This window comes from Elephantulus edwardii, unplaced genomic scaffold, assembly GCF_000299155.1.
Source record: "Elephantulus edwardii isolate Elephantulus edwardi_28Jun2011 unplaced genomic scaffold, EleEdw1.0 scaffold00029, whole genome shotgun sequence".
NCBI lineage: Eukaryota > Metazoa > Chordata > Mammalia > Macroscelidea > Macroscelididae > Elephantulus > Elephantulus edwardii.
Genome location: NW_006399779.1, coordinates 14,046,933 through 14,069,881, shown reverse-complemented (window position 1 = coordinate 14,069,881; position 22,949 = coordinate 14,046,933). Strand labels below are relative to the sequence as shown.

The window sequence follows — 22,949 nt, the reverse complement described above, 5'->3', positions numbered from 1 at the left end:
AACAACAACAACAACAACATATGTCATCAGTTCTTTTTTCCTCCAAAGCAACTTTACCTGGATGTTTGAGACTATCAAATCTAAGTTTTGAAGCCCTAAGGTATTGGAGTTGAAAAGGGAAACCCATTTCATGAAAAATTTTTAACTGAAGTGAGAGGAGGTTTAGAATGATTGCATTTTGGTGGACCCTGGAGCAGCGTTTGAGCAGTATTTGTTCTCATGGTGGCTAAAGGACAGGAAGCTTTTCCTGCGACGAGAGAGCAGTCACAACTACTCAGTCCCCAGGGAGAGGTCGTCTGCTGAATGCTGGCCCCATTGCCCCTGGATTGAATGGCAGCTGTGTGTCCAAATAGTTTTCCTGAAAAACAACAAAAAAGGATAGCATTTAGTACTGTATCTGGGTAGGAAATTCCAGTCACTCTGAGGAAGGAGTTTTGTGGGGAAATAATGGCAACTCACACACAAAAGAGAGACGGCAGCCAAGGCTTTGATGTTAGACATGCATGGGTTCAGATCCCAACTCTACTACTTGCAGTGAGGCTGGGTGAGACGTATTCTGTCAGAGACTCGTTTCTACAATGTAGGTAATAAAGCTCCCTTTGCAGAATCGTCCTTGGTATCGAATGAAAGGGACATGTATACACTACATACAGGAGCCACTAGAGATTTAAAACCTCGGAAAGACGATGGGGGGCACCATGGGTCAGCATCAACTCAGTGGCAGTGGACTTTGGCACAATATTCAGTTGCCACCGTGGAGGTTTTAGCATGGCGACCCTCTGTGTGCTAGGATATAACTGTGCTCCGTGGGAATGTCACTGGTTGATGTTTTGGAAGGAGATTGCTGGGCCTTTGTTTTGAAGTGCCTCTGGATAGATGCCAGCAGCCAACTTTTCAGTTAGCAGTTGAATTCATTAACCGTTGACATTACCAAAGTCTCCTGCCTAACACCACAGCTGGCAGAAAGTAAGCATCTGATCCAGGCTATGTAGTCTTCACAGTTCAGTGCTACTCATCGGAGAGTTGGACAGTGACTAGGGTTGATAGAAAGAGAATTGATGCCTTTAAGCTGTGGTGCTGGAGAAGAGTGTTGAATATACCATGGACTGCTAGGAGAACAAACAGGTTTGTCCTAGAGAGGGTGAAGCCAGAATTCTCCTTATAGTCAAGGATTCTGAAGCTTCGTCTGACATACTTTGGACATGTTGCAAGGAGGGACTGGTCTTTGGAGAGGGACATCATATTTGGGACAGTGGAAGGACAGCACAGGAGAGGAAGATTCTCAATGAGATGGCTCGATTCTGTGATTGGAGTGGTGGGAGTGAGTGTGGGAGTGAGGTTGGCACAGGATAGAGCAGCGTTTAGAGCTCTTGTACATAGGGTCACTATGAGTCGCAAGCGACTCTATGGTACATAACAACAACAGAGTTTAAGGGGAAAACTTCCAACTCTTAAAAATTAAATAGACAAGAATCAGAGCATATCACACATTGAGAGGGTATAAATTAATACTTTTTAAAGATTGTGGTAACTGGGTATGTGACAAAACATCTACCATCTTCAACATTCGTCACAGGCACGATTCTGTGATGTTGTGCAATTCATGGTGTTCAATCACCAACATAATTATTTCTAACATTTTCATTGCTCCTCACCAGAAACACACTGCCCTTTGAGAAATGAGCCCTTTTATCTGCTGCCCAAGGAATTGTTGTTAGGTGCTGCCGAGATGGCTCTGACTCGTATTGGCCCTCATGTTGGACAACAGAAGGAAACACTATGTATCGCTTCCAACTTGACAGCACTGAGATCCTGAGCCTTCCGTCCTCGCCATTTCTGCTACGCATAAGCCCATCCCTGCACTCACTATGTCAGCTCATCTCATTATGTCTTCCTCTCCCTCTCTGTCTCTCCGCTTTTCTAAGGATGAGCCTCCCTTCCAAGGACTGGCCCCTCCTTATAACGTGCTCAAAGTTTGGTAAAGGAAGTCTTACCATCCGCGCCTCTAAGGAACACTCTGGCTGCACTTCTTAAAAGACAAATGTGTTTGTTCTTTTGGCAGAAAATGTTCTAGTCAGTATCTTCCACCAGCATCACAGTTCACAAGTGTCAAGTCTTCTTTGATCTTCCTAATTCCTGATTTTGAAGCTGACGTCCTTGTTCTTTAGTACTTTAAAGAGGTCCTTGACAGCAGATTTGTTCAATGCCCTACATGATTTGATTTTTACAATATTTTTACTGTGGCTTCCGTAAACATTGATTATGTATCCGAGTAAAATGAAATGAACAGCTTCATTGTTTTCTCCATCTCTCTTGATGTTGCCTGTTAAACCAGTTGTGAGGATTTTTATTTTCTCTTGTTAATGTTTGCTCATACTGAAGGCTGTAGTCTTTTATCTTCAGTAAGCACTGCAAACCCTCTTCCCTTTCAGTAAGTAAGGTCATGTCATCTAAATAGTTTGGGTTGTTGATGTGTCTTCCTCCAATCTCGGTGTGACTAATACACTTTGGCCTCTATACACTTTCCTATCCTAGATAGCCACTTCCTAAATAACCTGCCTCTGGAAATTCTATGAACTTTGATAAATGTCGATAGTTGTAGAGGGGCTTCAAGCTTTTCATTCATAGGATCGCTATGAGTTGTGCTTGACTTGAAGGCAATCAACAACAACAAGAAGAGTATATAGTATTTTTCTTTTTTTTTCTTCCAGTCCATGAGTATGTGTACTTATGTGAGTATGCTGGGTTGAAATGAGAAATAGAAGATATACATTTTTCCCCCTTTGTCTTATGGTCAAGCATAGTTGAAATTTACCATTAAGCATAGTTTTCCTATGTTCAAGCATAGTTGAAATTCACTATTCTACATACAAAAGTCAGATTTGGGAGAACAAGATTACTTTAAAATCTTTAGCTTCTTCCTCACTCAAGCCATGCTGGAAGGATGCCCATGGTGTCTGTTGACCAGGTGAATGTCTAAAACCAGCCAAACCAGTTACTAAATGTCACGCTGACCACTTTTAAAAAATACAAATAAAAATTCCCAACTTATTTAACAGATAGCAAACTGAAACCCTTAGAGGTCCAGACCCAAAGTTTTAGAATTATTTTGAAAGAGGAATTTTGTGAGCCAGTCTTACTGAATTCTTAACAGCTCCTCCCCTGCCTGGCATCCCCAGCAAGGCTTTCCTTGTGATATGAATAGGAAACTGGGTCACTGCATCCAGTGAGTCCAGTGTCCTGGAGTCATTTTGCCTGGCATTGTGAATCTCAGAAACAAAAGTTAAGAAGGTGTGGCCTTTGGGCATTTCATCCTCTTATTGATTCATTCGCTCATTCTTCTTCAAGTATTTCTGAGCATTCAAACTTGAGTTGCATGCTGGGAAGCAAACTTGAAGCAACGGACAATCCCAGAGAGGGGTTATTGTTCCTTGAAGTGATGGTCATGGCTATTCAGAGTGAAGCTGAGAAGACTTGTATCTGGCTTGTAAAACCGTGAAAGGTGAAATAGTGAAATGGATCGAGTTACTTCCTTTTCGTGCTCTTTAGCTCTGTGTTGTATGACTTTCAGCACATTTGTGGCTCTTTTGGATTTTTTTTAGGGAGTTCTGGTCGCCTCGTGGGTAGAAGCTGTTCTGCCAACTCAAAAAGATGTGGTTCAAACTCACCAGTTGCCTCGCAGAAGAGAGTTAGACAGTCTCCTTCTGTGCCATTTGTTTTTGTTGTCGTGTATCATTGGTATGAAAGTGACCCATAGCTGACCACCCAAGTCGATTTTCAGACACAGTAAGTTGCATGGGAGGAGACTGCCCATCTGTCTCCCATGGAGCAGCTGGTGGATTCAAACTGTGTATCTTTGCATTGGCAGTGCAGTTCCTTACCACAAGCCACTGGACTAGCCACTGTAAGTCAGTTCTGACTTGCGGGCATGCAACAACAACAACAACAACATGGCTCTCTGGATGTTGTATTTTTCTGTAAAAGAGAATAATTCAAAATCTGTTTTCCGGAAATAAATTCTGATAAATTCCCCTCTTTAATTCTGTTTTCTTCCCTTCTCTTGGTGTTAACATATTGAAATCACATACGCTTTAGATTCAAGCTGACTTAGACTACTTCCAGGCTACTTAAACTATGTTTTTAAATACTCAACTTTCTCATCTATGAAATGGGTGTAACAGTGCTAGCCTCAAAATTGAAAGGATCGATGTTGGGTACCATTATGTGTGTTTTCAGCTCACGTGACAGATTACACTGTCTTCTAGAATTTGGGGGGCTGTAAGCTTCGTGGTTTCAATCCATTGTGTCTCGGGTCTCTACGAGTTAGAGTTGATTTGATAGCAGTTGGGGCAAGATGGGCACTCTCCTGTGCGATTTTAAAGGCAGCTCTGGCAGGTGGTTGTTCTGCCAGCCCCCAGGCAGTGCCTCTCCTGCAGTTCCAATATTATCAACAGCCCCATAAGAGAAAGATGAGCCGTATCCTCCCATGTGATTTACAGCTTCAGAACCCCACTGGAGGGTCAGCTGTGAGTTGGTTCTGGGTGATGAACTTGAGTTTTGAGTTTAACAACAGATCGTTATGAGTGCAGGTTTTTATCTTCCTGCAGAGCCACTAGTGAATTAAAACCACTGTCCCTTTCCTCAGTAGACGACATAACTTTGTGTCATGTATGCCGAGTGGAAAAAAGTTTTAAGTGTGGAAAATGGTTTTATGTGAATGATATTTTCATAATACGTTAGCCAGTAATGAAATTGTAATAAAATCAAACCCCAAACCAAACCCATTATGTTGTTTCTAACTTATAGCTACCCTATTGGACAGAGTAGAAGTGCCCCTTAGGTTTTGTAACCCCAAGGCTGTAGTCTTCATGGAAAGGAGTGCTTGTGGTGCAGTGGTGAAGTTCTTGGCTGTAAAATGAAAGGTCAGAGGTTTGAATCCATTTGCTGCTCCATGGGGAGAGATTATGAGAGGCTGCATCTATGATGGCTTTATACTTACACACTCTCAGTGGTGGTTCCTACTCTGTTCTGCGGAGTTTCAGGGAGTCAGAATTGACTCCATGGAAACAGACCTGCTTTTTTTTTTTCTCTTCTCCCTTCATCCTACCTAACTCACTGTCTTTCTGCCATAGAGTCACTGGTGGATTTGAACCATGAACCTTTCGTTAGCAGAGCACTTAATCACTACACCACTCTTTGCCAAGCATAGAGAAAAGGATTTGTTTATTCACTTCCTTCTCCTGCCAGAAGGGTGCAGTGTGAAGCAGAGAAGTGAATTTGACTTTCTTGCTTTAATGCCCTGCTGCTTAATAATGTACAGGCTGCATTTTAAAAAAAATTCACTACCCATTTACTTCTTTCACACGTATGCAATTTTTGTCAGAAATTCAGCATTCATGGAAAAAAAAAACCACTAACCCAGCTCAGACATTTTTTTTTAATCAGTAGGCCTTCCAGTTGTTACCATGGCAACCTAATGCTCCTGTCAGTTATTTAGAAGTGAATTATTAATAAGTTTTGTCTAACACATAGTCAACACACATACCTGGTGCTCTCAAGGGGAAGCTAACACAGCTTTAAAAGCAAGAGGGGGCCACCCTGCTGGGAACGTGTGTGTGGGGAGGGGATATCTTTATGCCTTGTCCACTGTGAGAACTCTGTACCAGCCATTCCTGGCTTGTCAGGTTGGGTTAAAAGCTGGAGTCCTCTCTGAGTTACTTTTCTGGAAACAGGATGCTGAAAATAGCATTTTCTTTTTGCCCCAGAAAGATTTGACCTAGGCTTGCTTAGTTAATCCTTTCTCCCTAATTAGGGCAACCGTCAATAGCAATTGGTCATAGAGGACCGAGTTCATGAACCAGTTCAATTAGAGATAGGCAGTCATCGGAAGAGGGCAAAATCAGAAGGGGTATTATGATCCTTGGCTTTTATTTAAAAATAAAAAGTATTACAGGTTAACTAAGTGGACTTGGGTGGTTTAGTCAGCAAGGGGTTGTGCTGCCAACTCCAAAGCAGATGGTTTGAATCTACCAACTGCTCTGAGGGAGAAAAGTAGACAGTCTCCTCTCGGGCAGTTTATAGCCTCTAAAAACTGGCTGGAGGGTCAGCTCTCAGTCAGTTCTGACCCCAAGGCATTGAGTCAAGTTGTTGACATGTTAATTATAGATGAGCTGCTCAGGCAGGATAATTTTAAAGCAAGTTATAGAACCTTCCTGAGAGTCACTTTCTACAAGTGCAAAATGAATGAGGTTAATGAGAGTACTTAATTTTTAGGGTTATTTGTGAGGATAGATGTGTGGAAATTGTTGAGCAGAAGAAAACCCTTTATCCATCAACTATTAACATTAAAATGGTTGATCCCCTACATTGCTTATTCCTCTAATGTTGTGGAACCTTCTTAACTGTTGTCATATTCAAAATACTTCTAGAGCTGATGCTGATGTTGGGATTCCCCCCACCCTCTTCAAATAAAATAAAAAAAATATTTTTTTTTCTTGGTTTCTTTTAACAAGAAAACGTTTGAGATTTCCATCCAAGCAATCTCATTTCAATACCTTTTCTTTAGTGTTGAGTCTGGGTTTAAACTGACATTCCTGAGTTTCATTACAGTCGTATCTGAGGATGTCAAAATCTGAAGGTGTCTGGGGGGGGGGGGGGGGTTGTGTTTTAAATGACATGTTCCTTTCCAAGAGCTGTAGAGGGGTGGCACGTGAGAGCAGATGTGGTGGCCCTAGGGATAAAGCCAATGAAGAGGGAAACCTAGAGAAATGAAAGGAATGCAGTGAGGAACACCGTTAGCGCCCCGAGAAAAGCTTCTCATTATTTTTAAAGGCGGATTTGCCCTTTGCTTTCTGTCTTCCCTGCCTAGTTTAATTTAATTCTGATGAGACAGATTCTCCACAGAGATGCTTCTAGTGAAGATGTAGGGTCAACATTTTTAAATTTTTAAAAGCCATTGCATAAGTTTAGCTAACGGTCCTAAGAAGAATCTATGGAACTAGAGAGAAATAAACCAAAACTTTGTATCTTTGCGCACATGTTTAAGAAAGAGCAAGTCAGACTGCAGATGGGCTGGCCTGATTCAGGTTTCACCTGGCCTTCTGAAATAACTAACAGGCACCAAACAGTATGTCTTTAAGATAGTCTAAAGACCCCTTTCCTACTTCTGTGGGACTTTTTGCCTAGAGAGAATGGTAGGCAAAATAATATAAAATCCATAAGCTTTCGAGCTGCACAGATGAGCTGGGTGACTTTTGAGAAATTCCTTAACCTCTCTGAATCATAGCTTGCACATCTGCAAACAAAACCAACTTATTGTCAGAAGGAGAGTTCTGACTCATATCGATCCCACAGGACTGAGTGGAACTACCCGTGAGGGTTTCCTAGGCTGACCTCTTGAAGCAAGCAGATCGATGGCCACATCTTTCTTCCGCAGGTCAGCTAGAGGTCTTGAATCTTTGACCTTTTGGTTAGCAGCTGATCATTTACCCACGGAGACACCAGAGTTCCACCTTGAGTCAAGCTCATTGCCATCAAGGTGGAACTGACTCATAGCTGATGCTCTAGTGGGGTTTTGGAGGCTGTAAATAGCACTGGAGGAGACAGCCCGTATTTCTCCTACCGAGCAGCTGGTGCTTTTAAATAGACAGAGAAGCTTGGTATTTGGTTTTATCAGTGCAGCTCCCTATAAACCATACCATCAAAGCTCCCCTGACATCTCAGAAAGGGGGTAATAATATTTTCCTTGCAATGTTCTCATGAGGATTAACTGAGAAAATATCCAGAATGTGCTTATCATGACTTAGGTCCTCAATTCCTGTCACCTCCCTTCTGGGTACTGAAAAAGGGTACCTTCTGGGTATTGAAAAAATTTCCCAGATTCAGAAAGGAAAAGGAAAGGCTGGTTTGAACCGAGAGATCTTCTGATCTTTTAAAGTTGCCTCTTAGAATAGATTTCCACCTCCTCATTGGGTCACTCTGAGGCCTCTAGAAACTGTATTCTCCAGATAGCATGATCTTGCCAAGCATTTTACATAATGACTTTATGAACAAAGAATCAAAATCTTGGCCTATCCTGTGACCTCACAGTCTCCACCATGCTCAAGCCCGTTGTTATGGTCACTGTGTCAGTCCATCTTTTTGAAGTGCCATCATTTGTCTGTCAGTTTACTGTAATGCGGTGACTTGCATGTTGCTGTGATGCTAGAAGCTACGCCATTGGTATTTTAAGTACTATCAAGTTCATTCATGCTGGACAGGTTTTGGTAGAGCTTCTAGGCTAAGACAGACAAAGAAGCAAGACTGGTCATCCACTTCTGAAGTAACAGGCCTTTGAAAAATCCCTATGAATAACAGAATAACATTGTGGGTATATGGTTGTTGTTGATGATGATGATATTAGGTACCATCGTGTTGAGTATCACTCGTAGTGACCCTATGAACCACAAACCTGGTGAACCCTGACCTCTCCTCTGCCATCTTCATCATCTCTGATGTACTTGAGCTCACTGTTGCAGTCATGATGTCAGTCTGTTTCATTGAGGGTCTTCTTTCTTTCGCTGGCCCTCCACCCTTAGAAGCCTTATGTCTCTTTCCAAAGAATAGCCTTTCCTAGCAACAAGAAACAATATATGATCAGGAGACAATGATGATGGAGGAGGAAGTTCAGGCTGCTCTGAAGGACTTAGCAAAAATAAAGCCCCAGGAATTGATGGAATGAATACCAATTGATGTGTTTCAACAAACAGATGCTGCCCTGGATGTGCTCACCAGGTTATGTGCCAAGAAATCTGGGGACAAAAGCCTGGCCAACTGACTGGAAGAGATCCATATTTATTCCCATGCCAAAAAATGGTGACCTGACAGAGTGTGGAGATTATCGATCACTATTGTTAATATCACACGATATTAACAAGCAAAATCCTGCTGAAAATTATAAAAAACCAGCTGGAACAGTACATTGAGAGAGAAATACCAGAGGTACAAACTGCGTTTAGAAGAGCACTGGAGACATTATCACCAGTGTCAGATGGATCTTGGCAGAGGGCAAAGAGTACCAGAGGAGTATCTGTATTTCATTGACTATGCAAAGGCATTGTCTTTGTGGATCATAACGAATTGTGGCTAACCTTAAGGAGAATGGGGGATCCGAGAACACTTGATTGGGCTCATGCAATATCTCTTCTTGGACCAGGAATCAGTCCTCAGAACAGAGCAAGGAACACTGCATGGTTCAAAATAAGGAAAGGAGTATGTCAGGGATGTGTCCTGTCCCCACACCTTTTCAATCTATATGCAGAACCAATAATCTGGGAAGCTGGGTTTTATGAGAAGGAATGTGGCATCAGAATTGGAGGATGACTCAACAACCTATGTTACGCAGATGACACAATCCTGCTTGCTAAAACTGAAGTGCTTGCTACAGAATGTCAGGGACTATAGCCTTACATATGGACTGAAGCTCAACATGAAGAAGACAAAGATTCTCACCACTGGTCCAGTTGGCAGCACCATGATGGATGGAGAAGAGATTGAGGTTGTTAAAAATTACAGCTTGCTTGGCTCCACAATCAAGAGTCTTGGCAAGAGCAGTCAAGAAATCAAAAGACAAATTGCATTGGGGAAAATCTGCTGTCAGGGACCTCTCCGGAGTAATGAAAAGCAACATTGTCCGTCTAGAGACTAAGGTGTACCTAATCCAGGCCATGGTCTTTGCAGTTACTTGTTATGTATTAGAAAGCTGGACAATAACTAAGGATGACAGAAGAATTGATAACTTCGAGTTGTGGTATTGGAGAAGAGCCTTGAACTGCCAAGAAAACAAATAGATTGTCTTGGAGAGGATGAAACCAAGTTTCTCCTTGGAGACTAAAATTTTGAACTTCCACCTCATATGTGTTGGGCATGTGGCCCAGAGGTACTGATCCTTGGAGAAGGATATCATGCATGGAAGGATGGAGGGATAGTGCCGGAGAAGAAGACTCCGGATGAGTTGAATTGATACAGTAACTGGGACAATGGCAGTAGATGTGTTGGAATTAGTGAGACAGGATTGAGAGCTTCTGTACATGAGGTTGCTATGAGTCATAGGCAGCTTGACGGCACATAACAACAACAGCAACATGCTCAATGTGTATAAGGTGAAACTTGGCCATTCTGGCTGCACTTTCTCTAAGATATAGCTGTTTGTTCTTTGGGCAGTCCATGGGATATTCAGTGCTCTTTTTCCATCACCTCAATGGTGACGATTATTCTTCTGTTATTCTTGTTCATTACCCAGCTCTCAGATACATAGCAAGTGACTAAAACAATGGATAGAAAAGTACATTGACGGAGAACTGCTGGAAGTTGAAACTGGGTGTAGAAAGGCCATGGGACTAGGGATATCATTGCTGATGCCAGATGTATCCTGGCTGAAATCAGAGAATATCAATAGAAAAAGATGTAGCTGTGCTTTGTTGACTATGCAAAGGATCCTAACAGATTATGACTAACTTTGAGAACAATTAGAATGCCAGAACAAGTAATTATGGTATATGATATGATGGGAAAATGTATACTGCTTTAGGACCCCAGGACTGTGATTCTCAACTTTGACTCATCACCTTGACCTCTCTAGGTGTTAGAGAAATTCTGATTTAATTTCTGAAATTTTTTTAAATCCCCCACGTTGTATAGTTCAACATTAACACAACTTATTAGTCCAATTACATAGTCAGGTAAATGGCTAAACTTCTGTAGTATCTTTCTCTTTCAAAGCTGGTAAACTTTCTGATGGTTTAGGAATTAGAACTTTGAAGAATATGCCACAGTGGCAGCAGAGAGGTAATTTCAGCAAGTGAGTAAGTCTCAGTGATAAATGTCTGCTCTCTAATCCACTGGACCTGAAACTAAAACTGTCAAAGGTTCATTTAGGATTCTTGGATCCTAAATGACGTTCTTGTCATTTTGAATTACAGCCATGTACTATACAGATGTTCTCTGAGTCGGTCTTCCTTATTTGAGAGGAAAGTCATATTCTCTTATCTTTACACTATTCTAAGACTCATGGGATTCTAAGAATGAAGTCAGGAGTGAGACAAACCAGGAGTATCCCTCTTGGATGAGCATAACCATCATCCATGATCCACCCGGGATGTGAGGTCATCTAAAATTTGACACATTAAGCCTTTAATACATTATAAATGGAAATATTTATGGTATTACTATAAAATCATGCCCAGTTCCAAAAGATTGTTTTGATTAACTACCCAACCAATTCTGGGTAACGCCACTAGCATCTTCATTTCCTAATGCTTAAGCATTTTCTAGGATAATTTCTTTTATAACAGCGATTATAAAAATAATGCCACTCAAAGATAAAGCAATAACTCATAATCTACTCTTACCATTATAGTTATTATCTTTAAATCTCTGTGTTTTCTATTGTAAAGCTATTCATAGTGTTCTGAAGTCTGGTTGGGTTGGTTTTTTTTTTAAATTTAGGATTAAGTCAAGAGTTTTAAACAGAATATTCTTCTTTGATGTAACATTTCATGACTTGATGAGTTTGCATGTACAGAGAGAACACTGGTGGCCTCGTGGCAAGAACCTACACTGCAATCCTGATGACACGCAGTTCAAATCCACCGTAACTGACTAAACTAATGCCATATCCTATTTCTAATACTTTACTGTTGTAAACAACAGAAGCTTGAACATCTTTGCATATTGCATTGGTGGTGTTGTCAGGTGCCATTGAGTACAACTCATAGCAACTCTATGAACAACAGATCTGGACCCTGTCCTCGCCTGTGCCATCCTCAGAATCTCTGACACACTTGAACTCATTGCTGCAGTTACTATGTCAAGCCATCTGGTTAAGGATCTTCCTTTCTTTCACCGTCCTTCTACCTTTCCAAGAATGATATCACTCCCCAAGGAATAGCCTCTCCTAGCAACATGCCCGAAGAATGTGAGATGAAGCTTATCATCTTTACCTCCAAGGAGCAATCTGGCTGCACCTTCTCCAAGACATGTGTTTGTCCTTTTGGCAGTCCCATGGGATATTAAATCTCTCCTCCAGCCGACAGTTCAAAGGCGTCAAGTCTTCTTCAGTCCTCCTTATCATTGTATAGCTCATAAATGCTTTGTGTGCCCTAAGTCCTTACGTAATAATAAACTGTAAAACTTTTCAGTGTCCAAACTGGGAAAATAAAACCGTACCATTTAAGTCCTGTCTTACTATGGAGAAGTGAAAACTGCAATGCAATACTTTAAGTATGTAAAGCACAGTCTAAATCATTCATACCATTTTTTTTTTGAGGAATGTTAAAACTTACGATTTGTCCTTTAAGAAAGAAAATATCTCATCTTCTTGAAATACATGTCTTTAGCTCAACTAAGATTTGTGTTGTTGTTGTTGATTGCCATCGAGGTGAGCATGACTCATAATGACTCCATGAACAAAAGACTTAATGCCTTTCCATAACTATCATCTTTTCTCCAAGTTTATAGAGTTTTGAGAGGCATGTGGTTTAGAAAGTGGATGCCACTCCTGCTTCCAAACCTATCTTACACCTGGGAGCTCCACCAAACACTGTCCATAGTGGGAAACCATTGTGGTATTTGATACCCCAATCACACAAGATTCAAACCTGGCTACTTCATACAACACATTGACAGAGAGTGATGTACAAAGTGGAAGAATGTTCCTCCAGATATAACAGCTCTAGTCTCATTTAGCAGTGGTTAAGTGTCATCGAGTCAACTAAGATTTAGGTCTGTGGATCAGGTAGCCCCTTCTTCCCCTCATTTTGAAGAACCGTATAATGGGGAATGAATCATAAGAGGGCAAGAAGATAGATATCAAATTAAACAGGAAGTCTTTTATAATGAATATGTAGAGAAGTTGACAAGGGCAGGAGGGGGAAAATATGGAGGAAATGTGTGTGGAATGTATGGCAGGGAAACATCCATGCAGCAGTAAGTGATTGACAAGAGGGAAATATGTGGTGAGTGAGTGTAGACTTTACAGGTATATGGGCTTGAGTTTAACGCCTGACTTCTCACTTGCTGTGTGTTCTTGTACAAATTATTCAATCTTCCTGAGTCACAGTGACCCTGGATATTAGAGTGTCTGCTTTACAGATTTGTGAGGATTAAATGAGACACGTAGTTGAAAGTGTAAATACTGTGGGTTGTATAACCTGTGCAGTGTACTTTTTAAATGTAGTTTCATCATCACCATCTTCAGGAGGAGCAGCATCCCCCATGAGGAAGGGGATTGTGTTATAAGAGATCAGCCTTCACATGCTGTTGAAAAAGATGACAGTCATCAGGGAAAGGGATGCCTTTCTGAGAAAGACAACAGAATAAAAGGGGTATTATGGCCTCTACAAAAAAGAATGTCTTTTCCTCACAGAGCAGTGTCAGCTTGGAATTTTCTGTTTCGTTTCTTTTTTTAAAAAAAAATTTATTATTAATTTCAATGAAAATTTACAAAGACTTTGGATTTCCATTCATTCATTGTTGCACTTTTCCCTCTGCCCACCCCTCCCCTCTAGTACACTACCCTCTTGGAAAAGTAAAAGAAAAATTCTTTCATTCTTTTACAATCCTTCCTCCCAGGTCCACTGCACTATACAGCCTTCACTCTGGACTCCTGTCTTGACAAAAATACCTAATAATTTTCCTTCTTGAACAGTTTTCTCCCTCATCTGTTTCAATGCAGTAGGCATTATTGAACCCATCCTTCTCAGTCTCCCGCCAACCCCGAGGTCAGTCCTGCTTTACAACAGTGGCACTATTTCTGCTTATTTTCTAAGAGAAGTGAAGAGCCACAATGGGTGTGAGAGACACAGAAGTGACTAAGAGAGGGCACTTACTCCTGAGTTCGGAAGCCTTGGTTGGGGAGGCAAGCCCTCATAGTTAGGCTGCTCGCCCAGATGTCAGTGGTGCACTGACTTCCAGCCTCTGTGCTAGAGAAAGATGTGGCAGTAAGCCTATGTGAATATTTCCAGCCTTGGAAATCCTGCAGGGCGGTTCTGCTCAGTCCTACAGGCTTACTCTGAGGTGTAAACTTGACAGCACCACGGTTGGTATTGGTGAAGGGGGCTGCTGTTGTCCTCCATTCATCAGATTGGGCATGATCTGGACAGGCCGATGAGTTACTCTTAGCACATGGAGTAATAGTTTTTTGGTGTTTTTAACACTTTGTATTAATTTAGACATAGGTCTGTATTGGCATTCTTCTGAGTGTTCTTGCTAGAATCCCAAGTCAAAGGGAAAGATGGGTCAACTTTGTGAGCTAAGGTGGCTGGGTCTTTAGGGATTCTGGGGTCCTCAGACGCAGCTGCAGTCAGCGCCCCATTGCTGTGTCTGGGCTCCGCTCTTCTCCCCCTCTCTGTGTGGTACTTTCTTCTGTGCTTTCTCCATTTCATGCGGACGGTGATGGCCTCTGGCAGCTCAAGGTGGACAGAGTTATAGAATCCAGTCCACTAATGATCTTAGCAATACAAGGTGCCTCTTTTTTAACAGTTCCAGGTAAAAGCCCAGAGAATTTAGTCTTATTGCCTGGGTTTCAGTCACACCCATCCCTGACCTGGCCTCTGTGTGTAAGGGAGAAGGGCTACTGTGATGGACCAGGTCAGGTTTTCTGTATCCACCTCTATGGAACAGAGAAGTAGAAGGGTCTTCAAAGAGATTGTGAGTGGAAAAATCAAGACCAATACCAAACAAACAAGAACAGAAGAGGAAGAAAAGAAGAGGCGAAGACAAAGGGTGGAGAAAAAGGGGATTATAATGAGGAAGAAAGGAGCAGAACAAGGAAGAGGAGAGGGGATGAATGAGAAGGAAGAAAAGCAAGAGAAAAAGGAAGAGGGAAAAAGAGGGTGTGGGGACTGGCCTATTGTGCCCATTGCTTCATTAGAGCTTCTTGAATGGTGACTTCTCGTTGTTACTGCTGTGGAGTCAGAACCAATTCACAGTTGACCCTCCAGCAGGTTTTCAATGGATGTAAACTGCACAGGAGGAGATCACTCATCTCTTTTTAGTGTAAGGTCTGGTGTCTTTGTACTGCTTGCGTTTGGATTGGCAACATGACTGTATCTACTAGGCCCCAGAACACTGTAATAGTTACTACAAACTGATTTAAAAAAAAAAAAAAAGAAAGGGAAAAAAAAAACGAACCCCAAGCCCTATAAAAATCCCAGAGTGATGTGATTTACACCCGAGTTCCACAAGTAATCTTTAATACCAGCTTAGTTTATCAAGCTTTTTTCCTTCTCCGCTTTCTCCCTTCCACTCCACCTATGGATGTGTGATTTTTTCAAGTCAAGTGTTGCTTTATATCACCTCAAGTTTCACCAGTCACCGTGAATTCTACTTCTTTAAGCTCAGGGTGTCATTAGTAGCATAACAGCCACCCTGTGCAGTTTAACTTCTCCCTGCGGGTTCTAAAAATACCCAGAGGTGCTCAAACAAACAGTGAGGCACCTTGCAGGCGCCGACACTCCGGCTTCCCAAGTGCCTCAGCACCGTCCCTGCATAGAGCCTTCAAGTTGCTTAGTTCTCCTCTTCATTTTTATTTCTGGCTCACCTGTAACTCTGCAGAAGAGAAGGGGGTTAGTGATCGAAGAGGATTGACTGGAAGAAAGAGAAAGAGGAACAAACCCTCCCCCCAAAAAACCCTGTTCATGCCTTCTTTTGGTGGCTTGCTAGAAACCTGAACTAAAATGTATCAAGAGATCAGACCAGTCCAGGGAGCAGCACAGATTAGCTGGGATTTAAAATAAAACTCTTTATAAAGAGATCACCTAGAATAACTCCTGCATGCATCCATGAAGAGGCCCAAGGACTACATTCGGAGAAGGTTAGTGTTTACAAATGACCAGGACCCCAGATTATTCAAAAGTAAAGCAAAACCCTGAATTCCTTTCTGTGGAATCCCTTCCTGTGACAAGCTCTTCATGGAGTTGAGCTGTCTATGGACCTCCGGGTATTCTTATTTCAAGGAGATGTTCGTTTCCTGGGACTAAAAGGCTAAGAGTATTGGCATCATAAACCCTGCATGTAAGGTTTGGGAACCTGTTTGGTTTTGTGTTATTAACCCAAGAGCCCCTTTTTTATTTAACTGTGATTTGTGTGGAAGTTTGCCAATCAAATTGGTTTTCCGTTCAACCATTTGTGTACATTTTGTTTTATAACTTCAATTACAATGGACCAAATGCAGTTACACTTTCCACACTTCCTCTTGATACTTCTCGATTTTTTGTTAATCCTTTTATTCTACCCTTTCGTGTCTTCAGGGCCCTTATCTTTGGGTGAATGCTGTGCTTTTGACCTTACACTATTGCCTACTCTCAGGCCTGAGCGTCTCCTTGGTGTTACTGGCTGCCTTATAGGCCTGTCTATTGATTGGATGAAAGCTGAGCCATTGGAGTGAGCTTTGTTCCAATTCACCAGTATCTAGCAGACCATTAAGTCTGGCCTTTCTTTGTGCTTTTGAGTTTTGTTCCATATTTCCCCTGAACTCTACCCAAAACCTTCTGTGATTCCTTTTAAAATGGTCAGTAATAGGGTTTGGACACCATCTAGTTCTTCTGATCTCAGAGTCATGGAATATGAGGTTTACATGGTCCTTTACTCATTTGGTTTCTATTCATCTCTGCTTTTCTTCCATTGTCTTTGTTACAGATAGAGAACAATGGCTGCACTGTAGAGGTTGTTAGAAAGTTTTAAGACCCTCATTGCCATTGAGTTTGAATAAACTTATAACTGAACCTCCAGTAGATTTTCAGAGGCTGTAAATCATGTGAGAGGAAATGACTCATCTTTCTCCCATGGAACAGCTGATAGCTGGTGGATTCAAGCCACCTGACATTAACTACTGCTCACCAAAGTAGGACTTACGCCATTGTCTTTATGAATGATGTTATACTCATTGACCTTGATGCCCTCCAACACGGTGGTCACTTTTGGACTGTTTAAAACTGGTCAATAGATTCAATGATCCAGTCAGGCTAGTTATAAAAATATGTGGGTTATAACAGATCTGACCTTTCATAGATTACCTGGAGAAGTCATATGTATGCTTAATAATATAATGAACCTGATCAATGTACTAAGAGTAAAGTCTTTTACTACTGGTGGTTCCGTGCATGCTTTTAGATGGTGCCACTGCTGAACATAGAAGAAATGGCTTCTCACGAACTCTGTTTAAGTTTCTGCTACATGGAACGTTTGTTTTAATTGCTGGGAATTACCATGTGATTAATGAGTTGCCCAGAAGTCATTCCTCAGAGCAACCATTAGTTGGCTAATTTACAAAAGGATCTTGCGATTTAAATTAAAAAGTTTCATCTTGAGCAATAAGCTTGACTAAGTCTTCGGACAGAGTATACTTATTTAGCATTTGTTCCATCTATCCGTGAGTTAGGGATTCTTATGTGCCCTGAACATATGCTTCTCATTGGAAAATGAGGTCAAATGTCTCTCTTTCTAGACTGGATCTCACGAAGTTCTTGGCATCTTCTAAAGCCACAAGTAGAGGCTTCTACACTCTTAAAGTGCTAGAGTGATTTCTCTCAAGGAACACGTCAGAGGCAGGGGCCCATACTCCACGTGGGTGGGAGTTTGTATATACCGATTTCTTGTCTGCCTTAAAGAAAATGATTGCTGATTTAGCTTGCTTTTCTTGTTTGATCTGCATTACTTAAATGAAGCAAACATTTAGAAGAGTTTTGTAAATCTGGGCTGTTGTGGTATGCTATTGATTCAGAACCAACTCATAGCTGACCCTCCAGCAGGGTTTCAGAAGTGGTAAGTTGCATGAGAGGAGACTGACCATTCTTAGAACAACTGATGGATTCAAACTGTGTACTTTTAAATTGACAGCACAACTCCTTATCTACTAGGCCACCATAATTCCAATAATATTAGTAGAAACAACAATAGTAAAATCCATGAGCGCTGGCATCTCTCTCTCTCTCTCTGTCTCTCTCTCTCTGTCTCTCTCTCTCTGTCTCTCTCTCTCTGTCTCTCTCTCTCTGTCTCTCTCTCTCTTTCTCTATCTCTCTCACCATGTGCCAAGCACTATTCTGTGTGCACAAATGTAAAAGCATTTGTTTAATCCACCGACAATGCTATTTTCATTTCACCTCTCCATTTTCCCTTTCTCTGCCTGAAGCTAATATTAACCACACACTGATTATTCATGCCTTCCAAGATGGTCGAGTAAATGTTACCTTTTAACTGTACTGTATAGACTCAAATTTTAATAGAGTAATTGAAGAGAAATGTAGGTTAGGTACATTATCTGGTTGGAGATAACCCTTGTCTTTCACACTCTTGGATTTGTGAGCAGTTCAATTCGAGGCACAAGACTTACCGATCAAATGGCAGGATTCAAAGAACCTTTTGTTCTGCTCATTTGGCTCCCAATACATTGAGAAAATTCTTACTTTTTTTTTAGATCCAAAATTCTGTTTATCGAGATAATTTCATCTTGATTTTTTTTTTTCTTAATGCTGCTTCCGTCTGAAAGAGCATCCTTCTGTAAGCCTTGCTGTAGGCTGACAGAGAACAGTGGAGCAGCCAACACACAAAACTACTGTTTGTGCATGGCTGAAGACCGTGGTGATTTTATAGCAGCCTGGACATTCCACATTCATGAAACAGGAATTCGGGCTCTGCGCCAGGCGCTTCTTCTTGTGTTTCCTCTTCTCCTCTTCTGGAGAGGGATGAAGGAGATACTTTGTGAGAGGCATGTTGGCATGCGGAGGTCACAGCCGGAAAGGCGAGAAAATTCTTATTTTTATGGTTATTCTTGTTGTTGTTAGGTGCCATCAAGTCGAATACGACTCATAGTGACCCTATGAACAAAAGATCTGAACCCAGTCCTGTCCTGCACCATCCTTACACTTCCTGACACACAAAAGCCTATTGCAGCAGTCAACATATCAATCCACCTGGTTGAGGGTCTTCTTCTCCTTCACTGACCCTCCACCCTTCCCAGCATCATGTCCTTCTCCATGGAATCACACCTCCTAGCAACATGCCCAGTGTCTGGGAGTGAAGCCTCATCATTCTTGCCTCCAAAGAGCACTCCAGCTGCACCCTCTCCAAGACATATCTTCATTCTTTTGGCCGTCCATGGGATGTTCAGTGCTGCTCTTCAACATCGCAGCTCAAAGACATCAATTCCTTTTCTGTCATCCTTATTCATTGTCCAGCTCTTGAATGCATAGCTAGTAATCTGAAAGACTATGGCCTGAATCAGTTGCACCTTAGTCCTCAAACTGACATCACTACTCCTCAATAATTTGGAAAGGTCCCTAACTGCAGATTTTCCCAGTGTGATGAGTGTCCTTTTTTCCTGACTTCCGGCACCAACAGTGTTAATTGTGGTGGATCCAAGCAAAAAGAAACTGTGGACAGTTTTAATAAGTCCTAGTTAATGCTTGAATTGCTAATATGAATGTTAAGAGTAAGATCTCTCAGAGACAATGATTTTAATGAATCAGCTTAGGTGTCTGACAGTGGGAAGTGCCTCAGGACAGCCACCATCAGAGTTCTTATTTGGCCTTTTCTTTGCCTGTGGTGAAAGATGCATGTCTAGCAGTGAGCTGGCTTCCCAGGAGGCAGGTCTCCTGGGTGTCTTGTGTATCATCATGCAAACAATGTTTCAGAATAATCAGTCCCTCAAGTAATACCTTGCAAAAGAGCCACACTGTTTCTACTTGACTCTGGGTTTTAGGGCCTAGGGGTTCTACTCTTTCATCAATTCACATATTGTTTTTCCTTTTTTAAATTTGCAGTCCTGAACTGTGAATAGGCTTTGGGGATAGGAGGCATAGGTATTGCTGATTATCTGCCCAAGTGTGAAGCCTAGACTGGGTATGGATTTATTTGAGCTTGTATGTTCTTTGGAGGAAAGGATTCTGAAGCTTCATCTGACATACTTTGGACATGTTGCAAGCAGGGATCAGTCCTTGGAGAGGGACATGATGCTTGGGAGGGTGGAGGGACAGCACAGAAGAGGATCTCAATGAGATGGATTGATTCATTCACTGGGGTAATGGGAGTAGGTGTTTCCAAGACAGTGAGGTTAGCACAGGATAGAACAGGGTTTAGGGCTGTTGTACATAGGGTCACTATGAGTCACAAGCAACTCAATGGGACATAACAATAACAGAGTTCAGAGTGACTTTATCCTTTTGTCTGAAGCATCCTTTTTAAAAGTCTCCTGCTGCAATCCAGTTCTGTTTGCATTGTGTGTTTTATTTCAAAGTGGCCATTTAGTGAGGTGAAGTGTGAATCAATGTTTCCTAAAGGGAAGATTGACATTAGGATATAGGGGTATTTGAAGTTTCCTAAATAACTCGGATCATGTCAATATCTGAAACAGCCCAAATACCAAAAAAACACAAACAAATGAAAAGGGGGAAATACCCAGCAAAACAAACCAAAAGTCTTCACCAAAAGCTGCCTTTTTATTTATTGTCTGAATTTTGCAAAATATGATAGGCAAGATCCGTGAAATTATTGACAAATCTAGCCTTGAATATGCCTATTTAGACCTATCTTTTCAGAGAGATTGCTGAGAAGGTGTTACTTTCTTTACACTGGCGGGTTTCCCCTCCACTCACCCTCATGTTCCAACTTATGAATCTTCCTTGAGAGGAGGGAATGGAGAGAACATAGACTTGTACCATCAAGATGTGGGTTGACATGTTGATGTGGTCACTACTCATCTGTTGTTGGATAAATTATTTGCTCTCTAAGCCTCAGCTGCCTAATTTGAAAATGGAGTTGGTACCCTACTCTTTGCAATTTCCAAAGGGGATGGTTGATGTTTGAGCACCTGTGTGTGTCTTTCAAGATACTTGTCTGGTTTTCTCCACTTCTCTATCTCTGGGCTGAGGACAGCCCAGAGGTTGATTCCACAGAGGTAGAAAGTCCCATATTGGTCAAAATACAGGTCACCCAAGAGCTGCGGACGGTATCTAGAGACAGTAACATTTCCATGGCTATCCCAAGTCTGCTTCTTATTTAAGGAGTGTTGGTGGTACAATGATTAAGGGCTCAGTCACTAATGAAAAGCTCGATAGTTTGAACTCACCAACAGCTCTGTAGAGTAAGGGCCTGATAATCTGCTGTTATAAAGATCAACAAAACAAAAAAGTCAAACTCATTTCACTGCTAACTCAAAAGCAGCAATAAAGATTATACCTCAGAAAACCCTAGGGGGCAGTTCTGCTGAGTGAGTCCTATCAAGCTGATTTGCTTTGAAAATTGACTCAGGGACACTCAGAACAACTGCTTACTTGCTGTGTGGCCTTAAACAGATGTTTATCTCCTCTCATTCTCAGTTTCCTGATCTGTGAAATGGGAACAATAGCTCCCTCCATCCAGGACTGTGGTGATGCCTAAATGAATTTACTCTGATGAAGTGTTTGTTGTGGTGCCCAGGATCTAGTGAATGGAATAGAAGGGACAGACACTTTGATTTTTCTTTGCTCCTCCAGCTGTCAGCCACTCTGACATGTCTCTTGTCCACGTGCAACACTTCTGGTAGGTCACCTCTGTCCACCAGGCGGTCCTTCAACCTCCAGCTTGATATAGGCCTTTTCCAAGGAGACAGCAGCTACCAACATGTAGGAGTTGAGTAGATTTGTGAGATTGTAGATGTCGGCCACAGACAGGAAAGTGAAGAGATTCACATCATGAAGCACATGTCAGGAATCTGAACTTCTGAAGCAGACCCAGGGCCAGCTATTTTAAAAGAAAAGAATAATTGGAAGCATATTTAATGTCAAACAGAGATGAACCCTTACTCACAGACACTGGTAGAACCATTCTAGCTTGAATATCTTCACAAAGATAACAACCTTCTTTACATGCTATAGACACCAGTGGCTTTGATCTTTTGTGCTATTTGTGTTTTAACAGTTGATTTTAAAAAATGATATCATTTAAGGCTCTCAGAAGAGCTGCAAAAAGAATATAATTGTCATAAATGCTTTCTCTGTCTCCTCTAATACTAATATCCTACATAATCCCATAATGCTGATAAAAACTAAGAAATTGATCTTAGCACAATTCTGTTAATCTAGAATTTATTTGTATTTTATAAGTTTTCCCATTAAAGTTCATTCTTGGCTTCAGGATTCAAAGCAGGTGCCCCCATTGCATTTAGCTGCTTGTTTCATAAAAACAAACCGACTGCTGTTGAGTCAACTCTGCGTCATGAAGGTCTTCATCACGTGTCCTCTGTTGAATTAGCTTTGTGCTGCCGGCCCTCTATCATCTTTCTGAGGCTGTAAACCTTGGTGGGAATGGGGTGCCCATTCTCTCCCATAGAGCAGCTGGTGGATTCCAATCTCCAACCTTTCTGTTAACAGTCCTTTATGTAACGGACCCCACCTCCAGGGCTCCTTGCGTATCCCAAAGTCTTCTTCAGTTTTTCTATGTCTTCAATGATCTTGACACTTTTGAAGAGGATTGGGTTTTTTGTTGTTGTTGTTTTTTTGAAGAGGATTGTTCTTTATTTTGTAGAATGCCCTTTAGTTTAGGAGTAATTGATATTTTCTCCATTACTGGCTTTTTAATTGACAATATTGTGCTCCTAAGACAAGGGATACAGTGACAGAGAAAAGGTCTGCTAAATTATCTGGGGAGCTGTGGTAGTGGCAAGAAGCTGTGCTACAATCCTGAAGGCACACGGTTCAAATCCACAAGCTGCTCCACAGGAGAAAGATGGGCATTCTCTTCCTGTGCGGTTAACTGTCTCTGAAAACCTACCAGAGGGTCAGCTATTAGTCAATTCTGATTCTATGATACACAACAACAATAAATTCTCTAGAGGGAGGTCTGGTGACCCTGTAATAAGAGGTTGTATTGTCAAGCAAAAAGCACATAGTTTGAATCCACCTGCTGTTCTTAGGGACCAAGATGGACAGTATCCCCCC

The 22,949-nt window shown here is 41.6% G+C and overlaps 2 protein-coding genes across 2 annotated transcripts in view; one reads left to right on the top strand and one right to left on the bottom strand.

Moving 5' to 3' along the window:
* The window catches only part of SLC1A2 (solute carrier family 1 (glial high affinity glutamate transporter), member 2), a 199,300-nt gene that overhangs the window by 39,636 nt on the left and 136,715 nt on the right, over window positions 1–22,949 (top strand). The window lies entirely within an intron of this gene.
* Window positions 18,501–18,746, bottom strand: LOC102855862 (40S ribosomal protein S27-like). The gene has a single exon (XM_006883755.1). It carries the CDS (start codon window positions 18,744–18,746, stop codon window positions 18,501–18,503), a length of 246 nt encoding a protein of 81 aa, XP_006883817.1.